Raw genomic sequence first — 26,919 nt, 5'->3', positions numbered from 1 at the left:
GGCATTTTGTCTGTATTTCCTAGCAACTTATGCTGATGATGTCCATAGTCAAAACCCTTGACAAAAAGATTAGTTTCTACTTCCAAAGATGGCTGGGTCTGCCTTGTACTCATTCCAGTGAGGTGCTGTGGGAGCTGTGGATGCAAGATCTGTGATGCTAGTTGTGGTGACAAATCCCAAGACGCCGGAAGTAAGGGATGTTGTTAAGTTGAAGAAGGAGTTCTATGTTGGCCAATGGAAACCCCCAAACAGTTGATAGGTACTGGCAGGCAAAGCAAGCTGCAGTCTGGGCTGTCCTGGAAGCAAAAACTTGAGTCTAGTAAGAGTTAGTGCGGGTAAGGAGCTTCTGACATCAACTGGGAATATTGACGGACGGATGGTGGAAGGAATACTTTGAGGATCTCCACAATCCCACTGCTATGCCTTCCATTTAGGAAGCAGAGGGTGGGGACTCTTAGGTGGATTCCATCATCACCCAAGCCAAAGTTTCAGAGGTAGTTAATGAGCTTCTTGGTGGCAAGGCATCAGGACTGAGATGAGATCCACCATGAGTACTTCAAGACTCTGGATGTTGTGGGACTATTTTGGATGCCTCGGCAGCATCACGTGGCAGTTGGATGATACTTCTTAATAAAACTATAGGTGGATAAGTGGAGAGGAGGATTAGGCTGATAGTTGAAGCCTGGATTCCGACCGAATGCGGTCTTTGTCCCAGTTGTGGAACACAGGACCAGCTTGGTACTCTCTACAGGGTGCTCGATGGTTCATGGGAGTTTGGCCAACAAGTCAACATGTGCTTTGTAGACCTGGAAAAAGCATTCAACTGTGTCCCTCGGGGTATACTGTTGGGAGTTCTCCATGACTATGGGGTCTGTGGTCCTCTGTTCAGGGCTGTTCGGCCTCTGTACTACCAGAACAGGAGCTTTGTTCACATTGCCAGTAATAAGTTGCATTGCTGGTAATAAGACATTCTGGTGCATGTTGGAGTTTGGAGTTCGGTTCCTCGCTGGTTTTGTTCATGGATTTTATGGACAGAAGTTTGAGGTGTAGGCAGCGGTCAGATGGAGTCTGGTTTGGGAGGATTTCATCCCTGCTTTTTGCAGATAATGTTGTCCTATTGGCTTCATCAAGCCAGGACCTTCAGCATGTACCGGTTTGCATGTTTGAATGTGAAGCGGCTGCGATCAGGATCAGCACCTCCAAATCCACAGCCATCCTTCTAGGCCGGAAAAGGGTTAATGCCCTCTCAAAGTTGGTGGAGAGGCCGTGCCTCATAAAAGAACAGGAGTTTTGGGTCTTCTTCACAAGTGTTATTTTGATCACTGTGGTTTCACATTCCTTAATATTATCAGACACCATGACTGGGGCCCTTGTTAGGCGGCTGTAACCAAGTCCCTGGTCAAGAAATTGTATTAAACTGGAAATGAAAAAAAACCCAATACTGTAATGTGAAGTGGATCCAGAGATATGTACAGTGGTGTATATGACCTTTCTAATTCCAGCTTATTGCCAAAGTGGAGTCAGATCAAAGTGACTGGCAGTGCGTCTAAGTGGTGTTGACTCATCTGAAATGAAAGTGTATATATGTTGTTCAGTTTATTTATGGTGGATTTCTTAAACATGGTCTTTCCAAAAGATGAATCTAGGCTCTCAAGTTATAAAATTTCAAAAAAACTTGCATGCAGGTGGTGGCAGCAGCTAAAGCTGCTGACCTGAAAAAGACACAAAAACACAAGATCAGTCACATGATGGTCATGAATGTTGGCTCCAATCTAGGAACTATGATTTGATTGGCAATCTTAAATATGTGCATAACTATTATGTTACCTACAGGGCTTCCACACTGCCCTGGGCAGTTTTCTTGATGTTGGACAGGATCCATCTGGAGGGAAAGACCAAACAATGTACAACTGTGTAAATAATGTGGTATAGTGAAGAGGTCTTACCATTTATATTCTTGAAGAGTCAAACTGCAGACATTTCTGATCTGCTCTGGTCTAGGGAACCTAAAGAGGAAAGAGTTTTGTAAGACAGTAGCAGAACAAAGCAGAAATACATTGAATTGGCAGCACCTGCCAATGAAAAAAACAAAACAAACAAAAAAAAAACAGGCAGTGCTACAATCGGACCACCAGAAAGGGGAGAATAAGGAGAAGACACAAAATATATAATTTGTAAACATTTTTCAACACCCCTAATTTATGTAAAAATAGTTCAGTCCACCTGCATGACATACAAAGAGCCAACTTTTCACAGCCAGAAAGTGGGACAACTTCAGGAATGCCAACCACCAAAAATAGGAAGATGATGAAGAAGACAGCAAGTGGAGGTGGAGACCACAGGATGCGTCAAAAGTTGGCAATCCCAAAAGAAAAGAAACCCGGCGAAAATAATGGGTTTTTTAATGGCTTGTGAGGTGGAAAGTTTCTTTGTACATATAGCTTTATAATCAAGCTCACTTTTTCCTCATATTAGCTTATAATATCTGAAGAAAACTCTGTATTTATATATTCCACTGTTGTTTTAGTTAAATAATTAATGCAGGCAAGCTTTTATCATCTGCTCTGCCCATATTCAAATGCATCTAAAGGTATAGTAGCAACAGGCAGGAAAGTTTTTATTTCTCCACTGAATCTCATTGCATTTATTTTAAGTTTAAGGTGTTGTTTTTCATTTTACATATGTATAAGTTGACAAAAAATATTATTAAAATGCACAATTTTATGTATAAGGGTATAAAAATGTTCCACCAGCCAAACTGCTACGTGGAGGAGCGCAGTAGGAGTTCCCAAAATGTCTTGCAGCGCCCCCTGGCGACAATTATTGAACCCTGCTGTTATAATGGTTATTTTATCCCACCATGTAAACATTTATCAAAGAGATACATTTATCCTACCATTCACAGCCAATAGATGGCAGTGTGGATGAAACATTTAAGCAGTAAAAGCAAAGATGGACAAAATATTTGCAGAATATCTTTCAAACAGTTAGAGTGAGATTTGATGATTGCATCATAATGATTTCAGATTGACCAAAACTCTGTCCACAGAATTCCATCTCAAACTCCTGCTGGGAGATCAATGATTGTTCTGACATCAGCTTCATGGTTACACTTTATAGCCTTCCATATACAGACAAATTTACACACACACAACATCTCTTCCTTTCTATTTCTTGGGTAAGTGAAAGTGGTTATTGTGTTTTATATTTCAGCCGCCCCACTGTTCATTTTTACTTTCTATATTAAAAGTTCAAATTGAAGACATCAAAATTGAAACAACACATGGAATCATATAGTTAACAAAAAAGTGTTACACAAAACAACCAACCAACTAATTAAACTTTGCACATTCTTTGCATTCAAGCTTCTTTAGGTTGTCACCTTGGTTTTCAAATAACAAGTGTGCCTTTTCACCATACAATTGGTGTCATTTTTTTGCATTCTTAAAGCGTTTGAAAATGTCACTTGTGCTGTGCAGGAGTAGAGTTGCTACAAAATTGAGTTCACCACTATTATAATTCATTTTATTGCAAGAACCACTCAGAGAAACACCATCCCTTTAAGATGATAAGGTCAGCCCAGGAGATTTAAGAACTTCAAATTTCTCGTTAAGTTCAGTTGCAAAAAACATCACTGAGGAAAAACCTCATCAGTCTCAGTAAACACCGCAAGAAATGTCTTATGACAGTTACATACACCTTAAATGTATCGTTATCATTCTGATAAAAGAGAACACTTGGACCCTTTTGGTCTCATCAAAAAATTCCAGTCATTCCAGCCTAAAGCACTTTAAGACCTACTTCTTACAGAACAGACCAAACATGATTTTCCCAAGAACAGGTCTGACGAAAAGAAATGTCCTCAGCCTCCATAGGCCATCAAGAGTTTTGGTTGACGCTGCATTCATCTCTACCTGCTGAAAAACCAGGATTGGACCTGCAAACATACGAGAGACTCACTTGCACAAGTAACAACCAGGACTGCACAAATTATAATTTACGCTCATCAAAAAAAATTTCACGGAAGAAAATGCTTTAGATCCTCTGATCTGATACTAATTAAATGCCACATTTTACGCAAAGGCGTTGTTAAAGCACTGATGTGGGTGTGTCGGTCGGGGTTCAGGTTTCCGGGTTGTTTGGTTTGTCCTGCAGGAGGCGTGGAGGAGTCATTGGCAACAGCTGGCGCTGCAGGCAGGCGCACCTGTCGGCAATTTCCATCAGGCCACCGATATAAGGAGAGAGCGCCTGCCTATCAGCGTCGGAGTGTTTTGCGGTCTTGCGTTTGGTATTTTCCCTGCATGTTTCAGGTCTCCACGCCGTCCAGCTGGGCTAGTGAACGTGCAGAACCCCACTCCCGTGTTGGCTCCGCGCTGGAGCTGGACTGCCGTTTTGAGTTGGTTTAATAAAACCTTTTTCTGACTTTTTATCACTGCGTTCTTGCCTGCTTTTGGGTCCTGTAAAAACCCAATCCTTAACAGCGTCATTGATTTAGATGTAAAAACCTGTTGCTTGTTAATCTTTCAGAAATGGACAGTGAACTTGCTTCAATCATTGTTGACAATGTCTCTGGCATTTGTAAGGCTGGTTTTGCTGGTGATGACGCTCCTCAAGCAGTGTTCCATCAATTGTGGGTCACCCCAGACACCAGGTATACTGGTGCAACATCTCATATGTTCACATTTGACAAATCACCTGTTCAACTGTTGCTGAAAAAGCTAAAACTGCTGCTTTATAGCATTTTTATTTAAAATGAGAGGTTTGAACCTGAAACTCATGAAATGGGTAAGGTTCTAAATGATTTTTGTCCATCAGGGTGTAATTTACTTAATATAATGTATTTCTGTATGTATTCTTTGATCCATGCCTATTCTCTCCTCTACCTCTCCTACCTGTTCTATCCTCTACCTGTCCTCCCCCTTTCTCCCCTCTCTACCCAGCCGGCCATCAGCAGGAGGGTCCCCCTACATGAGCCTGGTCCTGCTCAAGGTTTCTTCCTGTTAAAGGGGAGTTTTTCCTTGCCACTGTTGCTTGTCTGGGGTTAGGCCCTGGGATTCTGGAAAGCGCCTTGAAACAATTTTGATTGTAAAAGACGCTATATAAATAAAAATTGATTGAATATTTGAAGGTATAATATATAATATTTGAATATCATATTGCACCCCTATTGAAAAGTAGGGGTGCAATATGATCACATGAGCCATTTTTGACCAAAAACTAGTTTAAATGTTGGAAGGATTTGAGAATACACCATCATGTCATGGTGCAAAAATGTCAGTGAAATTTAATTATTTTTTAAATACTTATTTATTTATGTATAATGTTAGGGGGAAATAATACATTAACAAACTACCGCTAAATGTTTTTTTTGATTTTTTTAATGGGTTAAAATAATTAAATGGATTTGGCCACTTTCGCCTGGGACCGTATTTATTATGCGAAGCTATGATTCGGACACAGTGCATGATACACAAAGATAATTGTATTCATTTCCAGGTATTATGATGGACTGATTATTGTGTGACCTATTCTGTGCCCATCCATGAGGGACATGCTACTCTTGATGCCACCATGCCTGGACTTGGCAGGCAGAGACCTGACGGACTATCTGAAGATCCTTACAGAGAGGCTACAGCTTCACTGGTACATTTGCTTTCTTTGGCTGGGTTCTTAAAGAAAATTACCATCATTAATGCACTTCAATTCTGACCTCCAGCTGAGCGTGAGATTGATGTCAAAAGCGGCTTCCTCTTCCAGTGAACGAGGATTGTTTCCCGGGACCTTCGGACCATGACGGCCTCTTGCTGTTTCTATCTACGGCAACCACATGTATAGAGTACCCAGCCTTCTTGGAGGGCAAAGGGGGGAATCCATTGTTTTACTGGGGGACATAATGCCTATGCGGTCAATGTCATTGATGCCTGAAGGGGTGTGATTGGGAGGAATGGCCTCCCTGATCTGAACCTGACTGTTTATTTTATTTTATTTTTTACACATCTGTGCTAGTCAGGATTTGTCAATCAAATAATCTTTATTTATATAGCATTTGTTACAATCAAAATTGTTTCTAGGCGCTTTACAGAATCCCAGGGCCTGACCCTCAACAAGCAACAGTGGCAAGGTAAAACTCCCCTTTAACAGGAAGAAACCTTGAGCAGGATCAGGCTCATATAGGGGGACCCTCCTGCTGATGGCCAGCTGGGTAGAGAGAGGAGAAGGGGGAGGACAGGTAGAGGAAAGAATAGGTAGAACATAGAAACACCTATTAATTAAAATAAGTTGCCGGTAGAGTTGGGTTGAGTGGGTCAGTGGGGTCGGAGGTAAATAGGTCAGCAAAGAGTTATGAAAGTGGCGATACCTGTAAATGAATACAGGTGGGGTGGGGGGGGAGACCATGATCCAGCAGGGTGACAGAGGCCTGTCCGGTGATCATGTTTCTGGACCCTGGCAGCCTCGGCCTATAGCAGCATAACTAAGATGTTAACCTAATGATTAGACGACCCCCTAATTATGATAATTTGTCTGTCTAGGATAATAACTGCAACTACAGAATTAGTGATAAGCTTTTTCAAAGAGGTAGTTTTTAGGTCTAATCTTAAAAGTAGAAATAGTCTCCTGGACAGGGAGCTGGTTCCACAGCAGGGGGGCCTGGTAGCTAAATGCTCGCCCCCCCAATTCTACCCCTAGAGATTCTCGGGACCACAAGTAGACCAGCATTCTGAGTGTGGAGCGGTCTATTGGGATGATAAGGTGTCACTAGCTCCTCCAGGTTGGATGGAGCTAGGCCTCTGAGGACCTTGTAGATCAGAAGAAGAATTTTAAAAATTATTCTAAATTGAATGGGCAGCCAATGAAGAGACACCAGTACAGGAGTTATGTGATCTCTTTTGTCAATACCTGTCAAAACTCTAGCTGCAGCATTTTGGATCACCTGGAGGCTTCTTAAAGAGTTGTTTGGACACCCTGATAAAGAATTACAATAGCCCAGCCTGGAAGTAACAAATGCATGGACAAACATTTAAGCATCATGCCACGTCAGTAGTTTCATCTTTGCTCATCTTTTCTCAGGTGAAAAAAGGCACTTCTAGAGACTATTTAATGTGTGGGTTGAAGGACAGATTTTGGTCAAAAGTTATTCCAAGATTCCTCACAGAGAGACTAGATGCGAATGTGATCAAATCTATCCCTGAGAGGTTCAGCACCAAACACCATGACAAATTTGAAGACATCCAAGACTTTATATCTTTAAGGCAGGTCTGAAGCTTCACTAACTGTTCTGTCTCCTCTGGTTTCATGGATAGATATAGCTGAGTGTCATCAGCATAAGAAGGAAAACTTATTCCGTGCTGCTGAATAATGTTTCTAAGGGAAGCATGTACAAGGTGAAAAGGATTGGTCCAAATACAGAACCTTGTGGAACTCCATGGCTAACCCTACTGTATGAAGAGGGAATGCCGTGGACATGAGCAAACTGGTATCTATCTGATAAATATGAGCTAAACCAGTTTAGTGCTGTCCCTTTAATGCCAATCATATGTTCCAGTCTCTGTAACAGGGTGCTGTGATCAACTGTATCAAAAGCAGCACTGAGGTCCAGCAGAACCAGCATAGAAACCAGTCCATAATTTTAAGCTATAAGAAGATCATTAGTAACTTTAATAAGTACTTTTTCTGTGCTGTGGTGAGCTCTAAGCCTGACTGAAACATCTCAAACAGGCAGTTTCTCTGTAGGTGCTCTAGTAACTGAGTCACCACCACCTTCTCAAGAACGTTAGAGATAAAAGGAATTATGGATATTGGCCTATAATTTGCTAATACATCAAAATCCAGTGATGGTTTTTTAAGCAATGGCTTAATCACTGCCACCATGTAGGACTGGGGTACATAACCTTTCACTAAAGAACAATTAATCTTGTCCAGGATAGAACTGCCTATCATTGGTAAAACATCCTTCAACAGGTGTGTTGGGATGGGATCTAAAAGACACGTGGTGGACTTGGATTTCTGAATTTGCAAAAACGCCTCAGAAAAGTATATAGAGGTGAAGGAGTTTAAGGGCTCATTGGAGACCCTGTATGTTCCCACAGTCAGCACATCTTAGCTTTTTCACTGATAGCTAACTTTATCAGTGAAGAAGCTCATGAAGTCTTCACCACTAAGGGAAGAAGGGATACGCGGTTTTAAAACACTGTGATTCTTGGTTAATTTGGCCACAGTGCTGAAAAGAAATCTGGGGTTATTCTTGTTTTCTTCAATTAAAGAAGAAAAATAAGTTGTTCTAGCCTTATGGAGGGCCTTTTTGTAAACTGCCAGTCTTTCCAGGCTAAAATGGTAGCTATCTATTTTACAAGAATACCACTTCCCTTCTAGTCTTCGCACTTTCTGCTTGAGAGTCCTAATGTGTGAATTATACCAGGGGGCGCACCTCCTCTGATTTACTATTTTCTTTTTCAGGGGGGCAACAGAATCAAGCGTGATTCTCAGTGAAGTTGCTGCACCTTAAGCAATAGAGTCAACCTCTGCAGGGCTAAGATTATAATGATTGATTCCCAGAGAAGCACTTGGTGGTCCTGGGATTAGCACAGGGATCACTTCCTTAAACTTATCAACAGCATTAGACACCTGCTATAGCAAGATTGTGTTCTGAGTATAGAAGAATCCTTAATCATAAATGTAAAAGTGATAAAAGAATGGTCTGACAAGAGTGGGTTCTGAGGGAACACTGACACATGTTCTACCTCAACACCGTAAGTCAGAACTAGATCAAGGGTGTGGTTGAAGCTATAAGTTGGTTGGTTTATCTGTTGAAGAAAACCAACTGACTCAAGTTAAGAAATGAAGCCATTTCTAAAGCTGTCATTTATGACATCTACATGGATATTAAAGTCTCCAATAATAATGACTTTATCTGTTCTGAGGACCAAGTTAGATAAGAAATCAGAGAACTCAGATAGGAACTCTGAATGTGGCCCAGCAGGGGGCCGATATACAACTACAAACAAAAGTGGCTTTTCTGCTTTCCGGTTCAGATGGGTGATGCCAAGAGTCAGGCTTTCAAATGAACTGGAACCATGTTTTGGTCTAGGATTAATTAATAACTTGGAGTGATAGATTGCTGCCACTCCTCCTCCTCGACCAGTAACACGAGGAATATGATAGTTAAGATGGGTAAGAGGAGTAGATTTGTTCAAGCATCAGTACACATGGCACCAGGGCACCCAAGGCCAGAGGTGAATGATTGAGGTTACAGTCTGCGTTTCCTCTTCATCCACCGTGTTTGAAAGTTCTGCCTTCTGAGGTAACTGGAACGCAGCAAAAGACAAGACTAGAAGTTCAGCAAAGTTGTTAGATGGAAATATTGTGCAGCTCCTTAACATCATGGTTCAAGGTTGTTTATATCGCCTGGAGTTGGGGCTTACAGGCGAGGGCCTGATGGCCAGGTCTGTGCCCACGGAACCCAGCCGTGCGGAGCCCAAAGTGGTGACATGGGTCCAACTTCCTGGAGGCTCATGTAGGAAAAAAATGCAAAGCCAAGGTTAAAACCATGAAGTTGCTAAAACTTGGTTTTAATCGACCCACAGCCCAGGCCCTGTGTGAACTACTATAATTTTAGCTTATGATTCATCATATATTTACCCAATACAATCAAATGTCATCACTATAACTGTGTTCTATGTAAAGGTGTGTTTTCAAATGCACCAGTCAACAAAAAGTTCTCCCTACTTAATCAGCTAGAAAGTGTTCTTCGTCATGCTGAAGCTTTAACAATGTGAGTACAATATAGGAATGCTATGAAAACATTGTGCAGGACAAACAGATATGTTAGGTTGCGAGTAGCTGTCCATCCTATCTCCCAAGCTACCCTCTGAACAGGTCAGAATGACCTCCCCGAAGTTTATGCTATCTCAACTACCAGCGCCTCTCGTCCTTGAGGGGCCTGGAACAGGCAGAGAATTTCTTGAGAAAAGTCATGATGTGTCTAAGTTGAACATGATTGTAAATTTGTCAGATGATGTATTCCATAGCTGGGTACAAAAACTGACTGTCTGGGAGCAAACAGGGGCATAAGGTGCCATCCCAAGCCCGGAGAGGTACAGTTGGTTTGGTGAGTGTTCGGGTACCTCAGAGACTGGCGGTGGTGCTGCAGTGACTTATGTTCGAATTGACAGACTTTTTTTTTTACCCACCACTAGGTTCTGATCTGGAAGATCTTTGCTTTTTTTTACCTTTATTACCTCTTCTGTTTGATTTTGTTGCTGCAATCCTGTTCGATTTTTGACTTTAACACTGGCCGATTTTGAGAAAAAGAACAATCCTCTGGGTCACACGAACACATAGACAGCTTCCTTCTGAGAGGAAAAGCGGGCATCTCTTCTTAGGCTGCTGCCAATGTGACCCGGTTCCTGGAAAAAAGCCAGAGAAGACGAGAGACAAGAAGTTTCATTTATTTTATTTTAAGTGTCACACTATCCAATGAATTTACTTGTATAGTATTGTAATTACACAATATTTGTTAAGTACAATCTTTTCTTATTTTTACTTTGAATGTGTAGCTTTCGCTATTTAAAAATGTTTTTACCTTTGGATTAATGCAACACATACTGAGATATGCCCTCTACCTCCCTCTTGCTATGGTAAAGGCTTTTTTCCCATCAAATTCTGTCAGCCTTTAACTTACTGCAGTGATATTTTGATATCAGCTGACCGGAAACAGATGACCGGAAACGAGCACTTTCACCGGAAAGGAGGGGGGTCCTTATTGTCGCTGGAGCTGCTGTAATGGCGGTCCCTCGTCGTTCCTCACAACAGCAACAACAACACAACAGTTTACAGTCTCCTCCGCGAAACAGTTCTGTGTTGGCCCTTCCACCGACCACTGCGCCAATGGCGCTGCTAACCTCGACTCCGGAGAACGAGAGGGAGTGTAGCGTAGGGATCGAGACGGATCTGGCCTCCCCGGACCCAGCCGCCCCGACTCTGGCTAACAGTACAAGCTTCAGCACCACAACGTCTGGCGGCGGCTGCAGCAGCAGTAACAGCGTCTCCAGTCCGAGCTCTGGAGCAGCCAGTCCCATAGACGGCGGCAGCAGCATCGGCGGCGCCTTCAGGGAGCTTTTTGAGGCCTGTCGTAATGGGGATGTCTCCCGTGTGAAGAGGCTTGTTGACTCGGTGAACGTAAATGCGAAGGACATGGCTGGACGCAAGTCGACTCCTCTTCATTTCGCTGCGGGTAAGGAGCTAAGCTAACGGGACTTTAGCTTTGCCATCGGTCGCTCCTTATTATTGGTATCATGATTAAAGATACAAAATTGTGACACATCTCCAAGCTTTCTTTTGAAATATGTCAATAATAAACGCATCATCAAACGTTTGCCAGGATAATCGTTGTTGTCACAACGTTGGAATTAATATTCAGATTTTCAACAAGATCACAGAAATCACTCCAGAGTAAAGTGATCTTTTGAGATGACCATTCTAATCCAGATGGAACCAAATCAAACCTCTTTGTAGGAACCATTATTACGTGGTTTGCGGACGAAAATCTTTTTTTATTTATTACCTATCTTTCTGAATTTTTTGAAGCTTTAATACACGTATAACACAAATCAATTAATTGATCATCAAAGTTGCGTTATTTGTATATTAAACATTCACAATGCAGCGTTGATCTGTTATTTAATATCATAGCTAAATCTCATCAGGATACAAATCTTATCTTTGGTGAAAACAACCATGTCAGAATCTGATATGTTTTTGAGCTATTTCACGCCTGAAAATATCAATCAGTTGGTGCTCAGTTGTGTTGCAGCATCACCGGTGGTGTCTTCGATGCTAAGAGCAGGTGTAAGTGGATAGAATGAATCATAAGTAAACAGATGAGTTAAAATGCACAGTAGGGTGAAAATGGCTGATGAATGTTGACCTTTCAGGCTTTGGCAGGAAAGATGTGGTGGAACACCTCCTGCAGACGGGAGCCAATGTTCACGCCAGGGATGATGGTGGGCTCATTCCTCTGCACAATGCTTGTTCTTTTGGCCATGCTGAAGTTGTCAGCCTACTTTTGTGTCATGGTGCTGACCCCAATGCCAGGGACAACTGGAACTATACTCCACTCCATGAGGCTGCCATCAAGGGCAAAATAGATGTTTGCATAGGTAAGATCATGTTAATACACACGGATAAAACATTTACTAAATTACCCAATGTCTGCGAAAGTTGTTCTTCGGAAAATGTTCCCTGGCTGGGTATGTGAAAGTAATAAGATATTCTGCTCATTCCTTCCTTCTAGTGTTGCTCCAACATGGAGCTGATCCAAACATCCGAAACACTGATGGCAAATCTGCTTTGGATCTCGCTGATCCTTCAGCCAAAGCAGTTCTCACTGGTCAGTCTCTCCCTTAGCTTCTCATTTTACAGTAAATACTTATAAACATTGCCATAAAATGATCATTAAGTTAAAAACACCCACACTTCACATCTAATTGAGCCACAATGTTTTAGATGTAAAATGTGGATGTTTTTAAATAACCACCAAATCCAACCACCAAATCTAAGACTAGCAGAGTTCTAGAAAATGGATGTGTTTTTGGAAATTCCTGCAGACCTAACAAAAAACCCAAATGTTCAATCTTTTGAGCTCTAACTGGTATTTATTTCCATCCAGGTGAATACAAGAAGGATGAGCTCCTGGAAGCAGCTAGGTGAGAGAAGGTTTGACTTTACTGACATCAGTGCATTCTACCAAAATAAACTTCTTCAGTGATGATTCTGAGTAAGAGACATGTTTTAGACTATAGTTGTGATCTGATGTTGTCTTTTCTGTGAAACACTATCTGCACGTATTCCTGGTTATTATAAAATCATACACTGATGATACATTATCAGATGTGACTTGTTAAAAGCTGTAAAATCTCATTTTCTCACATTGTCTTGATTCTGACATTTTTGTGCCTTGTTCATTATTTTATTTGTCCTGTTGATTTTGCGAGAACCGAAAATGCAGATTAATATTTTAAAATAAATGAATAGGTTTGTATCATTATGGATCGACCTTTAAAAACAGAAAAACTGCTGTTTTTGTTCACTTCTCCGTTTGATCTCTTGTTGACACTGTGGTCGCTGTTGTTCCAGGAGTGGAAATGAAGAAAAGCTAATGGCACTACTGACTCCATTAAATGTCAACTGCCACGCCAGCGATGGACGAAAGGTAAAGACGCCTGACACAAATGTTAAAGCTACAGTTATCCTGTCATTTATTTACTGTGCAGCATAAAAATTCGTGTTTATTTGTTTTATCCAAACCACTGTTGGTGGCCAGAACAAGGATGCAACCTGTCACAGAATTAGAATAATTTAAATTGTCTGCTGGTTCACCAGATCATTGTCAGCTGTCAGTCACCTGTATTAACCTTTCACCTGTCACCTTTCTTTGGACTCAAGAATACTCCAAGGCTACAGTTGTAAAAATATTCACGTTCTACAGCAAACAACCGTCTTTGCACTTGATCTTTTTAGGTTGTAGCAGATGCCAGTCAGCATCACTCTGCAGACGTTTCAGCCTTATTGACAGCGTAGCAAATAATGACAAGAAAGATTGTTTAGAGGTTTTTTCTTTTGAAAATGAGAAATGGGTTACAAAAGTTTCATTTTGTTGCTGCTCAGTTTGATCCTGAATTTCTAACATGAATATTATAGTTAATCTTGAGCTGCTATTGTAAGAATGCAAATATTCTCAGAACAAAGATTACATTTGGAGGCTGTCTGGACATAAATGACAAAATGCCAGTCTGTAATGTGACATGGATGCACCCATTCTTGAGGTTGCAGTACCTGGTTGGATTGAGTTCTGAGGAACGGCTGCATCAGTCATTTGCAATGTTGTCTTCATCCTCTTAAGAACTGCTGACATGCTGCAGCTGCATGTGTCCTGCACCAGAACCACCAGCCTGATAATACCTCTAAAGGTTCTCGGTCTGGTTCTTCTAGCTGGCACCTGGAGTTTTTTAGAGTCCTCTTGTGGACATCCCTCCCCAGGTCATCGCTGAATCACTCCAACATGGATGTGCTGGTACTGGGTTGTGCCACCGTGCAGCCCCTCCTCCTCTCCTGGTTTGATTGCACGCTGTGCTACAAGACACTGGAACTTTTCGTCGTCATAAATGGATGATAGACCAATGTGGAGGAGCTGTACTACTTACACTCCCGTGGGCTGCAGAAACCTTGCTCTACCGTGATTGAAGAGGACTCTGGAAAGGGCTAAACGGACTAAGAATCAGCCAGAAAGGCCGAAGAGCGGGGCCTGGTCTGTGAGCGCTGCCTATAAAGGGGGAGGCTTACAGCTGAACAGGCTGAGATCCTGGAAGCATGACTGACAGTATGAATCCACCGAAGATAATGAGTTCCATTATTTATTCATTTTTACCTGCCAACATTTATTCACATGTTTCCTCTGACTGGTTCTGGTGGGTTTGGGCTGATGCTACAAAGTGAGCAGAAAAGACAAACAGTCCCATTTTTTCCTTACACACCCACTGAAGGCCACACACCAGATTTTCTCTTAGATTTATCTCCTATGAAACTGTTCATTAATATATTTTATCAGCCTGCTGCTTAAGTTGGTGAAATTATTTAATAGATATTTTCTATTAGTGATATGCTCTCCCAGATTACCCAGCTAATATTTAGACCTCTAGATTGAAAGAGAGTAGTAACAGAACAGATGGTTTTTAGATACTGTCTAGGGCTCCAGTATGTGTGGATCTTTTATTATTACCCGGCTTGGGCTTTTATCTTTTTGTCAAAAAAGATATTCTTTTGCTTCTAATCACATTTTTCTCTGCAGGTCTACTTCATAAAATATTGAAATAATGGTAGTTTACAAGTTTAAACAAGAGAGGCAGCATGATGTGTGAGGTGTTTCCTGGCCTTGTGACACCTCCCACTTTGTCATTTCGGCTGGGACACAAACAACAAACAGGTTAAGTTAACTGTCCTGGTTCCTCCACAGAATATTTACTTTGGGGGATGGTCCAGCACAAAAGTGAAGATGTCTCAAGCGTTGCTTGGTGTCCATCTTAATCTGACCTCAGTTGGGGTAGGACGTCACAGCTGTTGTTGGTCCTGATTGTGTGACGGACTACTGTTGATTTTGTTGATATTCAGCCACTGATCCAGGTGTGCTGACAGGACATGTTAAGATCCTTTTGACCACTTCACACACAGCCTGGCAAAGGTGAACTTGTGAATGATGGAGTTGCTGTGTTTGACCATGTTTTATTCGCTTGGTCTCTGATGTTGATGGAGATGTGCATGTCGAATCTAAGATCAGCACACATACGATCTGCCTGAAAGGCAGCACTCAGAGTTTGCACCTGTTGATGAGAAACCACACGCATGGAGTCATCTGGGAAGATGTCCCTGGATGTGGTCAAACAGCAGAAATGAAGCCCTTTAATTCAAAGTGCAGCGTTTGACATTGGAGCAGAGGGAAGCTGCCATCTGCTGTCTAAAATCTTACCTGAAATGATGTTTTCACTGATTTCTTTTAAAGATTGGAGAAGAGAAACAAACTGTCACTTAGTAATTTTTTTGTTTTGTTTTGTTTTCCGTGTGATTCTGGCCACATTTGTCCATCAGTCAACATCCCAGAAAATGCTGGTAAGTTGACCTTGAAAACAGCCACTTGATGCAGTATTGTGATTTTAGTTTTATTTCATTGTTCTTTATTGTAAATCCATCATTTTTCTTTGACCAATAAGCTGGCTGTCACTTGTTTAATTGCACATCATGGACCTGGGTGTTTGGGTCACTCATGTATCCTACCCTGATGCTCCTTGGTGTGTGTGTGATGGTGTGTGTGACAGTATGTGTGAGGGTGTGTGTCATGGTAACTACTCATCTTTTTCTGTCTTGGAGAAGGCGCTTACTGGCCACTGCCTGCTTTTCTTTGGCATCTGTCGTCTCCTTTGCACACTTACTTACACAATCGCTGCCAATCAAGCGCTCTTCACTTGGCCTCTGATTTATTTGATTCATCACTCATGCATGTTCAGAAGCTCCACCCCTTTGCATCTTGAGCAAACCTTGTGACCTTTGTGTCTTTTCGATTGTTTCCTGTTCTGCTGTCATGAGTGGAGCACGCATGTCCTTCGTGGTCATGAAATTTGAATGCTGTTCTCATCCTGCTGATAATGACGACTCCATGAATTGATCATCGGGGTTCTAACGTGGCTGCATGTGTGGAATGTAAGCCTGACCTGAGCTGGACCCTTTCTTTAATACTGTAATTTTATGTTGGAGTTCCAGCGTTGCTCAGACACAAATGTTGCTTTCTCTTAGCAGAATGAATTTCATTTGATTTGACGGCAGGTGTTCATCCTGCTTATCGTAGCTTTGCATCTTGCTACAGTTGCTCTGACAGCAGTTGACGGATGACTGGGCAGAGTGTTTAGATCACAAAACACCTACAGACTTTATTCCAGATACTTTAATAAAGTATAAACTATAATATTTTCACAAGACTGAGATATTTTGGTCAACATATTTCAAATGACCCATTTGTCATCTTTTAGATTACCACTTGATAACACTTGATCGTTAGGTCAAACCGGTTTTAACATCTCCTGATTTCAGCATCTTCTTTTCTCTTTGTTAAAATGAATTATTAAATTAAAATAAATCCTTTCTGTACTGTTTAATGATTTGAATAATTGCCCAGCTCTGTCTGTAACAAATACGCTGCTGTCATAGCTCAACTGTGACACCCCCCACCCCCACCCCGCAGAACCCACAAGATTACACCTTCAGTTCTGCAGAGCAGGAACAATATGGGATGTGGGCAGTTTTATTTAAATAAAGTAAATCTAGATGATTATGAAAGGGGAAGTTGCCCTCTGTTGCTCAGATCAGCACCTTAATCGTCTGGATCCGTCTATGACCTCATGTCCTCCACTCATTGTCAACTCACAGCGCATCACCTGCCGATTGCAGCACATTGCTTCTGGCCTTCATCAGTCACTCGCACCTGTGGCAGCAACCAGAGACGAAGCAACCAGCACCGCTCCACTGTTAACAAACTCTCTTCTCTTGCAGTCCACACCGCTCCACCTGGCTGCCGGCTACAACCGAGTCCGCATTGTTCAGCTCCTCCTCCAACACGGGGCTGACGTTCACGCCAAGGACAAAGGGTGAGACACGCTGTCATGACAAAAACGTGCACTTGAATAGGTTTTTTAATTCTGATTCCTGACTCTGCAGCGGCCTTGTTCCTCTTCATAATGCTTGTTCCTATGGGCACTTTGAGGTCACAGAGCTTCTGCTCAAAGTAAGTCATCATCATCATCATCATTATTGATTCCCTCATATTCAGAGAAGGCTTGGGAAGGATAATCCAGGGTTTGCTTACTAATGCTAAAATCATTTTGAGAAGTTTCCTTAAAACAGAAGGTTTCAATTGTGTAATAATGTTAAAAATGAAATTTAAATACCCAACAAGGCAGCATGTTTCACCCTGCAGCATGGTGCCTGTGTGAATGCCATGGACCTCTGGCAGTTCACGCCTCTCCACGAGGCCGCCTCTAAGAACCGGGTGGAGGTGTGTTCCTTGTTGCTGAGCCATGGCGCCGACCCCACCCTCCTTAACTGTCATAGCAAGAGTGCTGTGGATATGGCACCAACACCAGAGCTCAAAGACAGGCTCACCTGTGAGTGCTGACACCTGTGTTTCACTGCTTCATCTGATTACAATATCCCCACCAGCCATCTCTCATCACCACGTGTTATCCTTCACTTTATCCTCTTAGATGAGTTTAAAGGTCACTCGCTGCTGCAGGCGGCGCGGGAGGCAGACGTGGCCAAAGTGAAGAAGACACTGGCTCTGGAAATCATTAGCTTCAAACATCCTCAGACCAACGACGCTGCTCTGGTCAGAACTTCACAAAACACATTTTTAACTGTGGATTCTGATGCTAAAAGTAAAACTACAGCAGCAACTTCACAATTGACCCAACAGCTGATCCACACCAGGAGCCTATTCTTATAAAATAACACATTTGGTGTCTTTTGGCCACATGGACTCAGTTAAACTCTTGATTTCCGAGGCTAAACACAGAGTTCCATCTCAATAGCAGAGTTTTCACTGGGTACAGTTAATGGGTACAGTCTATTTTTTAGTCCTGGGAATGAAACAGTTTTTTTACATGGATGGCAATAAAATAATGTGATTAAACATGTCATGTTGATCATATTGAAATCTTCAGCAAAAGTGATATTGTACCGCTGCTGGGTTTTTACTGACTCTGATGTGAATGGGTATTTTCATGTTTTGGTTTTTGAAATGACTGCTGTGTTGTAGCACTGTGCTGTGGCATCAGCCCATCCTAAGAGGAAGCAGGTGACTGAGCTCTTGCTGCGCAAAGGTGCCAACATTAATGATAAGAACAAGGAGTAAGTCCATATGCTGGATCTTCTGCATTAACTGATAAAAAGTGGTGTAAGGGCACAAATCAAAGCTTTCTCACTTCCTCTCATTTCTTTAAGCTTCATGACCCCCCTGCATGTTGCTGCTGAGAGAGCTCACAATGACATCCTGGAGGTGCTACAGAAACACGGGGCTAAGGTCTCTGCTGCTGTTATTTGCCTTGTGTGTGATATAACTGGTGTGCTAATGTTAGTTTGTCTGGCTGCAGGTGAATGCCGTGGACACCCTCGGCCAGACAGCCCTCCACAGAGCAGCTCTAGCTGGGCACATCCAGACCTGCAAGTTGCTGCTAAGCTACGGGGCTGATCCTGCCATCGTGTCCCTGCAGGGTTTCACTGCTGCTCAGATGGGCAATGAGGCTGTGCAGCAAATTCTGAATGGTAGTTACAGCAGCCGCGGGTCTGATGTTTGATATTACAGTTCACTAAGACTGAAATTTATTTTTTTATTTATAAACGTGTAGAAAATATTCCCACGCGGAACTCTGATGTGGACTACCGATTCCTTGAGGCAGCCAAAGCAGGAGATCTGGACACGGTGCAGGTAAGGTGGACTCATGCTGGGCCAGTTGGTCCATATTCGCTGAAGCATGAACACAGATTCCAGCCATAATGAGCATGTTTGGGACGCTGCATGATTGCATGTTTGAGCAGCATGCTCGGTTACACCTCTTCCATCCATGCTGTGCTTCAGCTCTTCCTCCCTCCCTCCCTCCCTCTCTGTCTCTATTCCTCTGTCTCTGGACTTTGCTATGCTTGTTAGTTTCACTCTGAAAGGGGAATTATTTCCTAAATCCTTGTGTAACATTTCATGTCTGCTTGCTGCAGGCATGTGGTTGTAGTAAGTTCTTTCTGTCTCTCAGCAACTTTGCAGCCCTCAGAATGTGAACTGTCGGGACCTAGAGGGCCGCCATTCCACGCCTCTCCACTTTGCGGCTGGTTATAACCGAGTGGCCGTGGTGGAATATCTACTTCATCACGGAGCTGACGTCCATGCAAAAGACAAGGGGTGAGTTTGCCATTTTTCATTTTACAGGTTAAAATGGGGAGATTGGATGGATCCCAGCTCATGTGCTGCTTCTCCTGCAGCGGTCTTGTTCCTCTTCACAACGCGTGCTCCTACGGTCACTATGAGGTAGCTGAACTGCTGGTCAGACATGGAGCTTCAGTGAATGTGGCAGATTTGTGGAAGTTCACACCCCTTCATGAGGCTGCAGCCAAAGGCAAATATGAAATCTGCAAACTGCTGCTGAAGGTGAGGCTCTGTTAGGTGGCGTTCTTGTGGTCAACATCCAATATTTTCTGCTTTGCTTTCTCACAAAAGTGTGTTTGTGTAGCATGGAGCCGACCCTACCAAGAAGAATCGCGATGGCAACATGCCACTGGACATGGTCAAAGATGGAGACACTGACATCCAAGACTTGTTGAGGGGTGATGCTGCCCTGCTGGATGCTGCAAAGAAAGGCTGCCTGGCTCGAGTCCAGAAGCTCTGTTCTCCAGAAAACATCAACTGCAGAGACACGCAGGGACGGAACTCCACACCGCTGCACCTAGCAGGTAACCAGTCCCGGGAAATCTGTGGGACTTTAAAGCTGTTTTGACCTGTAGACATCACACTACGATATGTCCTCTGAAGGTTACCCTAACCCTAACCCAAGTTGAACCTGTCCACTCAGCTGTAAATCTTCATGAATTACTGTATTTTCACGGCCATAGGGCGCACTGTATTAAAAGGCGCAGTCTCAGTTATGGGTGCTATTTCTGTATTTAAAACATACATAAGACGCACCGTATTATTAGGCGCGTGCTGAAACATACGGAAGTAAAACCGTGAGTTTCGACACATTTATTGAACAAAATATTCATTCTTCCGCTACAAAACCATCAAAGTTTTCATCTTCTGTATCTGAATTAAACAGCTGCACTATTTCAATGTCCAACATCCCGAATTCCTCTTCTTAATCATCTGAATCGGACTCACCGACCGGTTCTGGTTCAGCGTTGATTTTGTGAAAGCTCTTCCAGTACATGAAGACGGTATCATAGCCCATGCGTCTACAATCCACCCGCATATGGTGGCATAACTTGCCCGCCGCTGCCTCATAGTCTTTGTGAAAGAGTGTTCGCCTTCCGTCATCCAGCGCTCTGTCCGTTTCCGTGGCAGCCGAGAACCACGGTGAACGACGACTTCTCGTGCCCCGTTGTGCATATCGCTGGTCCCTTTTTCTCCACTTTGTGGGTCAAAGGGATGTCAAAAGTCAGAGGGATCTCATCCATGTTGGTGATGTGGCTGGGCGTGGTTATCTTGTTGCAGCGGTAGGTGAGGAAGATGGTTGCCCTCTGCTGGTGATCCGCAGGCAGCCGCTGCGCAACAGTTGTCCTCGCGCGTATGGAGAGATGCCGCCTCCTCATAAAGCGAAATCACTAAGATTGCTCGATTGCCATTTTCAGCCGCATATTCGATGACCTGCAGTTTAAAGTAAGCCTCATTCATACGCGTCTCGCTTGACCGGCGCCATTTTAGGGGATCCTTACGCGTAGGTGTGCCGCTAATCGATTGGCGGAGTGTTTACCGTAGTGCACCCACCAAAGGCACACAGCAGATTTTGGAACTCAGTCCACACACAAGGCGCACAATATTATAAGGCGCACCGTCGATTTTTGAGAAAATCTCAGTGTTTTAGGTGCGCCTTATAGTCGTGAAAATACGGTAATAGGAGACATCATTATTTGTTAACCAACCTTAACTAATAAAACTGAAGATGAGTTGGAAGAACTTTGATGGGATTTTTGGACTTTTTGTTTGACCAAACCGTACAGCAATCCATCCCTGTGTTTGGAAAAAAGCGTCTAAATGCCTTTGTCAGTTATACCATCATCCCGTTTGAGTCTGTCTACAAACTAGAATGTTTCTGGATTTAAAATGGCTACCTCTACCTCACTAAAGCTGCTAAATCACATATGTTTATTTACTTTTGTTTCTTTCATTGTAGCTGGTTACAACAACCTGGAGGTTGCAGAGTATCTGCTGGAACATGGAGCTGATGTAAACGCCCAAGACAAAGGAGGCCTTATTCCTCTACATAACGCTGCTTCCTATGGGGTCAGTTCAAGCTCAGAGCATCACACATCTTGTTTTTCCTGTTGTATGGTCTAAAATATTAATTGAAATGTGTTGAATTGTGGATTTGGTGTCAGTGGAACCGCTGAGGGTTAGGTGTAGTTTTGGTTTCTGCTTGTCTAAGCGATCTTTTCTGAAAAGTGTGCGTTTCTATTTTTATTCTGTGTAAAATCAGTTAAATTGACAATTTGGAAACAAGATCAGAATCAAAATAAAATTTTAGCTCTGACTCGGTTTCTGTTGCCACGATAACTGTCTATACCCTGACTCTCCCCCTTGCAGCATGTGGACATTGCGGCGCTGCTGATCAAGTACAACACATGTGTAAACGCCACCGATAAGTGGGCCTTCACACCGCTCCACGAGGCAGCCCAGAAGGGTCGGACGCAGCTCTGTGCCCTGCTGCTCGCTCATGGCGCTGACCCAACCATGAAGAACCAGGAGGGTCAGACTGCTCTGGACCTAGCCACGGTACGTCTCCCTCTAGTTTAGACCTCTAAGTCTCTTCCCACTTTACACGATGAACTCTCAGGAACCATTCTGGCTTTTCCCACAGGCTGATGACATCCGTGCTTTGCTGATAGACGCCATGCCTCCAGACGCGCTGCCCAGTTGCTTTAAGCCTCAGGCCACAGTGGTCAGTTCGTCGGTTATCTCGCCAGCATCCACGCCGTCCTGTTTGTCAGCATCCAGTAGCATCGACAACTTGGCTGGACCACTGACTGAGCTGGCTGCTGCTGCCGTCTCCACAGGCTCCACCGGAGTGGCAGATGGTGCCACAGCTTCTGACCGCAAGGAAGGAGAAAGTATGTTTGTTCCTTCGGTGCTGATGCCATTTTGTCCACCAGCTCAGAGAGATGGAGTCAGATGTCAGTGAGGATCCAAGAAAAGAGCAAAATTTAACATTGAAAAGATGCAATTCAGAATTACTTAAAAAATACAAAAGGGAGAAAAGGTTCCCATTAAGATATTTGTCATAAAAGTATAAAAATGCTGCTGACTGTTAAAATATGCTTGATATTCATGATTATTTAAAGTGAGATCTCTGACTGACTTGTTAGGGTCCAGTCAACACAGAGTTCTTACTTTGTATAACTATGACCTGGATGAATGAGAATCTACAAAGAGATATTCATGATATTGTTCACAGTGACGATGTTAGACATAAACATCAGTCAGTTCCTGAAGAGTCTTGGACTGGAGCACCTCAGAGACATCTTTGAGAGAGAGCAGGTAAGTGCTTCATTGATGTGACAGAAATGTCCCTGGAGCTCTCTTCTCTGGTGCCAGAAATATGGATTTTTCCAGATTACCTTGGATGTGTTGGCTGACATGGGTCACGAGGAGCTGAAGGAGATCGGGATCAACGCCTACGGCCACCGCCACAAACTCATTAAGGGAGTGGAGCGGCTGTTGGGGGGCCAGCAGGGTGAGACCAACACGTCCAGATGAATGACAAAGAGCAGATTTTTAGCTCTTGTTTCAGCTCCAGGTGTAGTCGAGGATCACCGTGGAATCTTCTCTTCTGTCTTTATTCCTGTTGTCTCTCCTCCACTTGCTCCATTCATCCTCAGAACAACTGTGCATGTAGCTGTTTGTGTACCAGTGTGTTAAGAGCTGAGGTGATTCTCGGTGCTTAGAAGAAACTGACGTTCTCCAATGGCTTCAAGCTAAATTAATACATTCATTGTGATGGATTGATTTGGATGTCAACATAGAAAAAAGTGTGTGAAGAAGAGTTGTTTTCCAGGTGCCAACCCCTACCTGACATTCCACTGTGCCAGCCAGGGAACCATCCTGATAGATCTGGCCCCAGATGACAAGGAGTACCAGTCTGTGGAGGAGGAGGTTAGTCAATTATCCACACCCTTCCATCACATTCACTGAATGTTGTAATAATTTGAGGTCACACAGGAGCTTGTTCCATTTAGAAAAATGACAGAAAGGGTGCAGAATAGAAGTCCACAGTTCCAATAACAGCTGGGGTACTGCTGGCTACTTTTAGATGCAGAGCACCATCAGAGAACATCGTGATGGAGGAAACGCTGGGGGTGTGTTCAGCAGATACAACATCATCAAGGTCTGAACCTGCAACGCACATTCTCCTTCATACTCACACACCAGACCTGAACAATTCTGTCAGGCAGTTTCTGCGACTTTGACAGAGGAAGACCTCACAAGTGAAGCTCTACTCAGTGGCCATCCATCCATCCATCCATCCATCCATCCATCCATCCATCCATCCATCCACCAACCCACCCACCCATCCATCCATCCATCCATCCATCCATCCATCCATCCATCCATCCATCCATCCATCCATCCATCCATCCATCCATCCATCCATCCATCCATCCATCCATCCATCCATCACAATCAAAATTGTTTCTAGGCGCTTTACAGAATCCCAGGGCCTGACCCCAAACAAGCAACAGTGGCAAGAAAAAAACTCCCCTTTAACAGGAAGAAACCTTTAGCAGGACCAGGCTCATGTAGGGGGACCCTCCTGCTGATGGCCGGCTGGGTAGAGAGGGAGAGGAGAGAATAGGTAGAACATAGAAATACATTATATTAAGTAAAGTAAGCTGCCGGTAGAGTCCAGTTGAGTGGGTCAGCGGGGTTGGAGGTCAGTATGCAGCTCTGAAGGCAGCGATTTCTGATGCTTAGACCTGTTTTTAGAACACCTAATCTTTGATTCACGCCTTGACTTAATAGGCAGGTGCATGTGTGGGTGAGTGTGAGCTGGTGCTGCTGACAAAGATTCATCCCGTTGTTGCAGATCCAGAAGGTGGTGAACAAGAAGTTGAGGGAACGTTATGCCCATCGACAGAAGGAGATTGCTGACGAGAACCACAACCATCACAACGAGCGGATGTTATTTCATGGTAAACACAGTCAGGAAGCACATCAGTGTGAATGTCTGCTGTCACTGAGGTCAAGTGTGCGTCGTTCTCCAGGTTCTCCGTTCATCAACGCCATCATCCACAAAGGCTTTGACGAGCGCCATGCTTACATTGGTGGGATGTTTGGAGCAGGAATCTACTTTGCAGAGAATTCATCAAAGAGCAACCAGTATGTATACGGCATCGGAGGAGGGACCGGCTGTCCGACGCACAAAGATCGGTCCTGCTATCTGTGCCACAGGTAACTGGACCAGTAACCCGTCTGACCGGTCGCTAAATGAGGGTTTAATGGGAGCATACAATTGGACGGGAGGGGTCTGACCTCACTTCTATGATCTCTCAGGCAGATGTTGTTCTGCCGAGTCACCCTTGGCAAGTCCTTCCTGCAGTTCAGTGCCATGAAAATGGCCCACGCCCCCCCAGGACACCATTCTGTGATTGGGAGACCGAGTGTAAATGGGCTGGCCTACGCAGAATACGTCATCTACAGAGGAGAGCAGGTGAAGCTGCCACCAACACCACATTAAACTTGTACATTAACTGAATGGAGTCCACTATTGGGACCTGTACATTTGTCAAGGTTTAAGAACAAAATCACACACAAAGTTTCTCAATTCAAAGTATGTCGGCCTTGTCTTGTGGACTTTTGGAGTTCATATTTGGATGTCTGTGCTTTGAAATACACAATTTGCACCATTGCTACTGCTCCCGCTGGCGGAAGTTAAATGCATCATGGGACATTTCACTGTCCCATTTTCTGAACAAGTCACGTCTCATATAGACTTGATAAAACAGGCAGAGCAAGTACACTTTCAGGGATCTTGGGGCGTACTTGGCCACTATGTCCACTAATTCAGACTGGGCTCTTGATGTGTGAAGGTAGTGAATTTGTGGTTATTGTGTCTTTATCCTGTAGGCCTACCCAGAGTACCTCATCACCTACCAGATCCTTAAACCTGAGAGCGCAGCGCAGTCCAACGCTGGAGCCGAGCAGAAGTCTTAATTACAGCAGAAACTTCTTTGATTGCTCAGCAAATTTCTGTTAAACCTACGGTGATGACATTTAGTTTGTTTCATCAGTTGCATGTAAGCACAGAAGCATGTTAAGCCTGGTAGAGTGCATGTTACATTACAGTTGGGGGGGCGCTTGTATGAAAATACTAACTCACGCAGTGTGAGTCCTCGGTGCTGTGAGGTGAACTTCAAACACTGCAGACACTGAAGCTTCTTATAGGTCAAATCAGAGTTGCTACAACAATCAGATTTTAATTTCATCCCAAATGATTAGGGAAACCATATTTCACTTAGCTGCATCTTAACAAATGCTCTGACTTAAAAATGTTGATTTCCCCTCCCCCAGAGCTCCAACATCAGTTGGTTATATTTTTTGTTTTTTATTAGTGGAACAATCCAGGCTCTAGTCACTTGGTTGACATTTTGTCTGACTTAAGTCATTCTGAAATGAACCCAAAAACTCTGCATTCAAACTTGGAAAACCAAAAACAATTTTCAAGTAAAAATATTAAAACTTAAGCAGTCCAAGTTGTTACACTGGATTTAAAGCATATGACAGTGTGAAGGTAGGTTTCATCCTCCTTCGATTGCTATGGTTTCACCCACAGACATCTTTGCTAATGGAGTTGCACTTTTACATACAAACTTATTTATTAAACATTTAAATAGCAGTTTGTGGAGATCGTTGTACAGGTGCTGTAAATGTGCAGAACTGTTCCTGTTACAGTTTTGAGTTCATGTGTAAATGACATCAGGTTTTCATTTTGTGACTTTGTCTTTTTTGTAAATAAATGTTCATTAACAGATGTTTGTTTTAACTTTACTCATTATGTCTCTAATATATTAAAGATATGTTGAAAACTGTATATGAGAAATGTCTGTTTGCAATCATGAATCTAAACAGGTTTTTCTCATTTCATGTGTTCATTCTCTCGTTTTTTAATCTTTGCAATTCAACATTCACCTGCTCAACAAGCACTGGTAACAGATATTTACACTGTTTATATTACAAAAAGTAGTAAAAGCCATGTTAATGAGATGATCTGAGGTCCTGAGTAAAATATGAAGGAAACTATTAGTGTTTCTATGTTCTGATGTCCAGCTTATTTATTATGTGATCAATACATAAAACTATTGCTGTAATATGATCATCTTAAAACAAAGCATTTTTAATCAACTAAATTCAGGACATTTCCAATGGAATTTGACAGTTAAGTAATATTTCACCCCGCCGCTCTTCTGCTCCAGACGGGAGACTCAGATTCAGTTCACCTGTTGGGAACGTCGACATTTTGACGGATTTTCGGATAATTAAGTTTGTAAAAGCTGCAGTGTTTTTCCGCAACCTCGTAAAAACAAACATCGGTCTGATTTTACAGGATCGTCGCACCTTTTTTACGTCAT

At 43.0% G+C, this 26,919-nt stretch overlaps 1 protein-coding gene and 1 long non-coding RNA gene across 5 annotated transcripts; one reads left to right on the top strand and one right to left on the bottom strand.

The window, feature by feature from the left end:
• Positions 1-1,583: 1,583 nt before the first annotated feature.
• LOC130525973 (uncharacterized) lies at positions 1,584-10,825 on the bottom strand. 2 transcript variants are annotated; one of them, XR_008950626.1, is made up of 5 exons: positions 10,679-10,825; positions 3,802-10,403; positions 1,947-2,006; positions 1,832-1,882; positions 1,584-1,712 (listed from the first exon to the last, which is right to left on the bottom strand). It is a non-coding gene; the product is annotated as an uncharacterized LOC130525973 (long non-coding RNA). The 2 variants fall into 2 exon arrangements; XR_008950625.1 differs by having other exon boundaries at positions 1,947-10,403.
• LOC130525965 (poly [ADP-ribose] polymerase tankyrase-1) lies at positions 10,726-26,379 on the top strand. Of its 3 annotated transcripts, XM_057033283.1 has the most exons (28): positions 10,727-11,230; positions 11,931-12,155; positions 12,290-12,385; positions 12,665-12,701; positions 13,132-13,207; positions 15,637-15,657; positions 17,092-17,186; positions 17,257-17,323; positions 17,516-17,702; positions 17,802-17,923; positions 18,353-18,444; positions 18,538-18,616; positions 18,687-18,858; positions 18,942-19,021; positions 19,341-19,486; positions 19,567-19,732; positions 19,815-20,034; positions 21,471-21,580; positions 21,881-22,069; positions 22,155-22,404; positions 22,749-22,831; positions 22,907-23,027; positions 23,349-23,446; positions 23,604-23,678; positions 24,378-24,483; positions 24,556-24,742; positions 24,845-25,001; positions 25,418-26,379. In XM_057033283.1, the coding sequence occupies exons 1-28, from the start codon at positions 10,780-10,782 to the stop codon at positions 25,502-25,504; spliced, it is 3,795 nt and encodes a 1,264-aa protein (XP_056889263.1). In that variant the 5' UTR covers positions 10,727-10,779; the 3' UTR covers positions 25,505-26,379. The 3 variants fall into 3 exon arrangements, with proteins under 3 accessions (XP_056889262.1, XP_056889263.1, XP_056889264.1); XM_057033282.1 differs by having other exon boundaries at positions 10,726-11,230; positions 24,378-24,742; XM_057033284.1 differs by lacking the exon at positions 15,637-15,657.
• Positions 26,380-26,919: the final 540 nt, after the last annotated feature.

This window comes from Takifugu flavidus, chromosome 5 (genome assembly GCF_003711565.1).
Source record: "Takifugu flavidus isolate HTHZ2018 chromosome 5, ASM371156v2, whole genome shotgun sequence".
NCBI lineage: Eukaryota > Metazoa > Chordata > Actinopteri > Tetraodontiformes > Tetraodontidae > Takifugu > Takifugu flavidus.
This window is presented reverse-complemented; position numbering and strand designations above follow the sequence as displayed.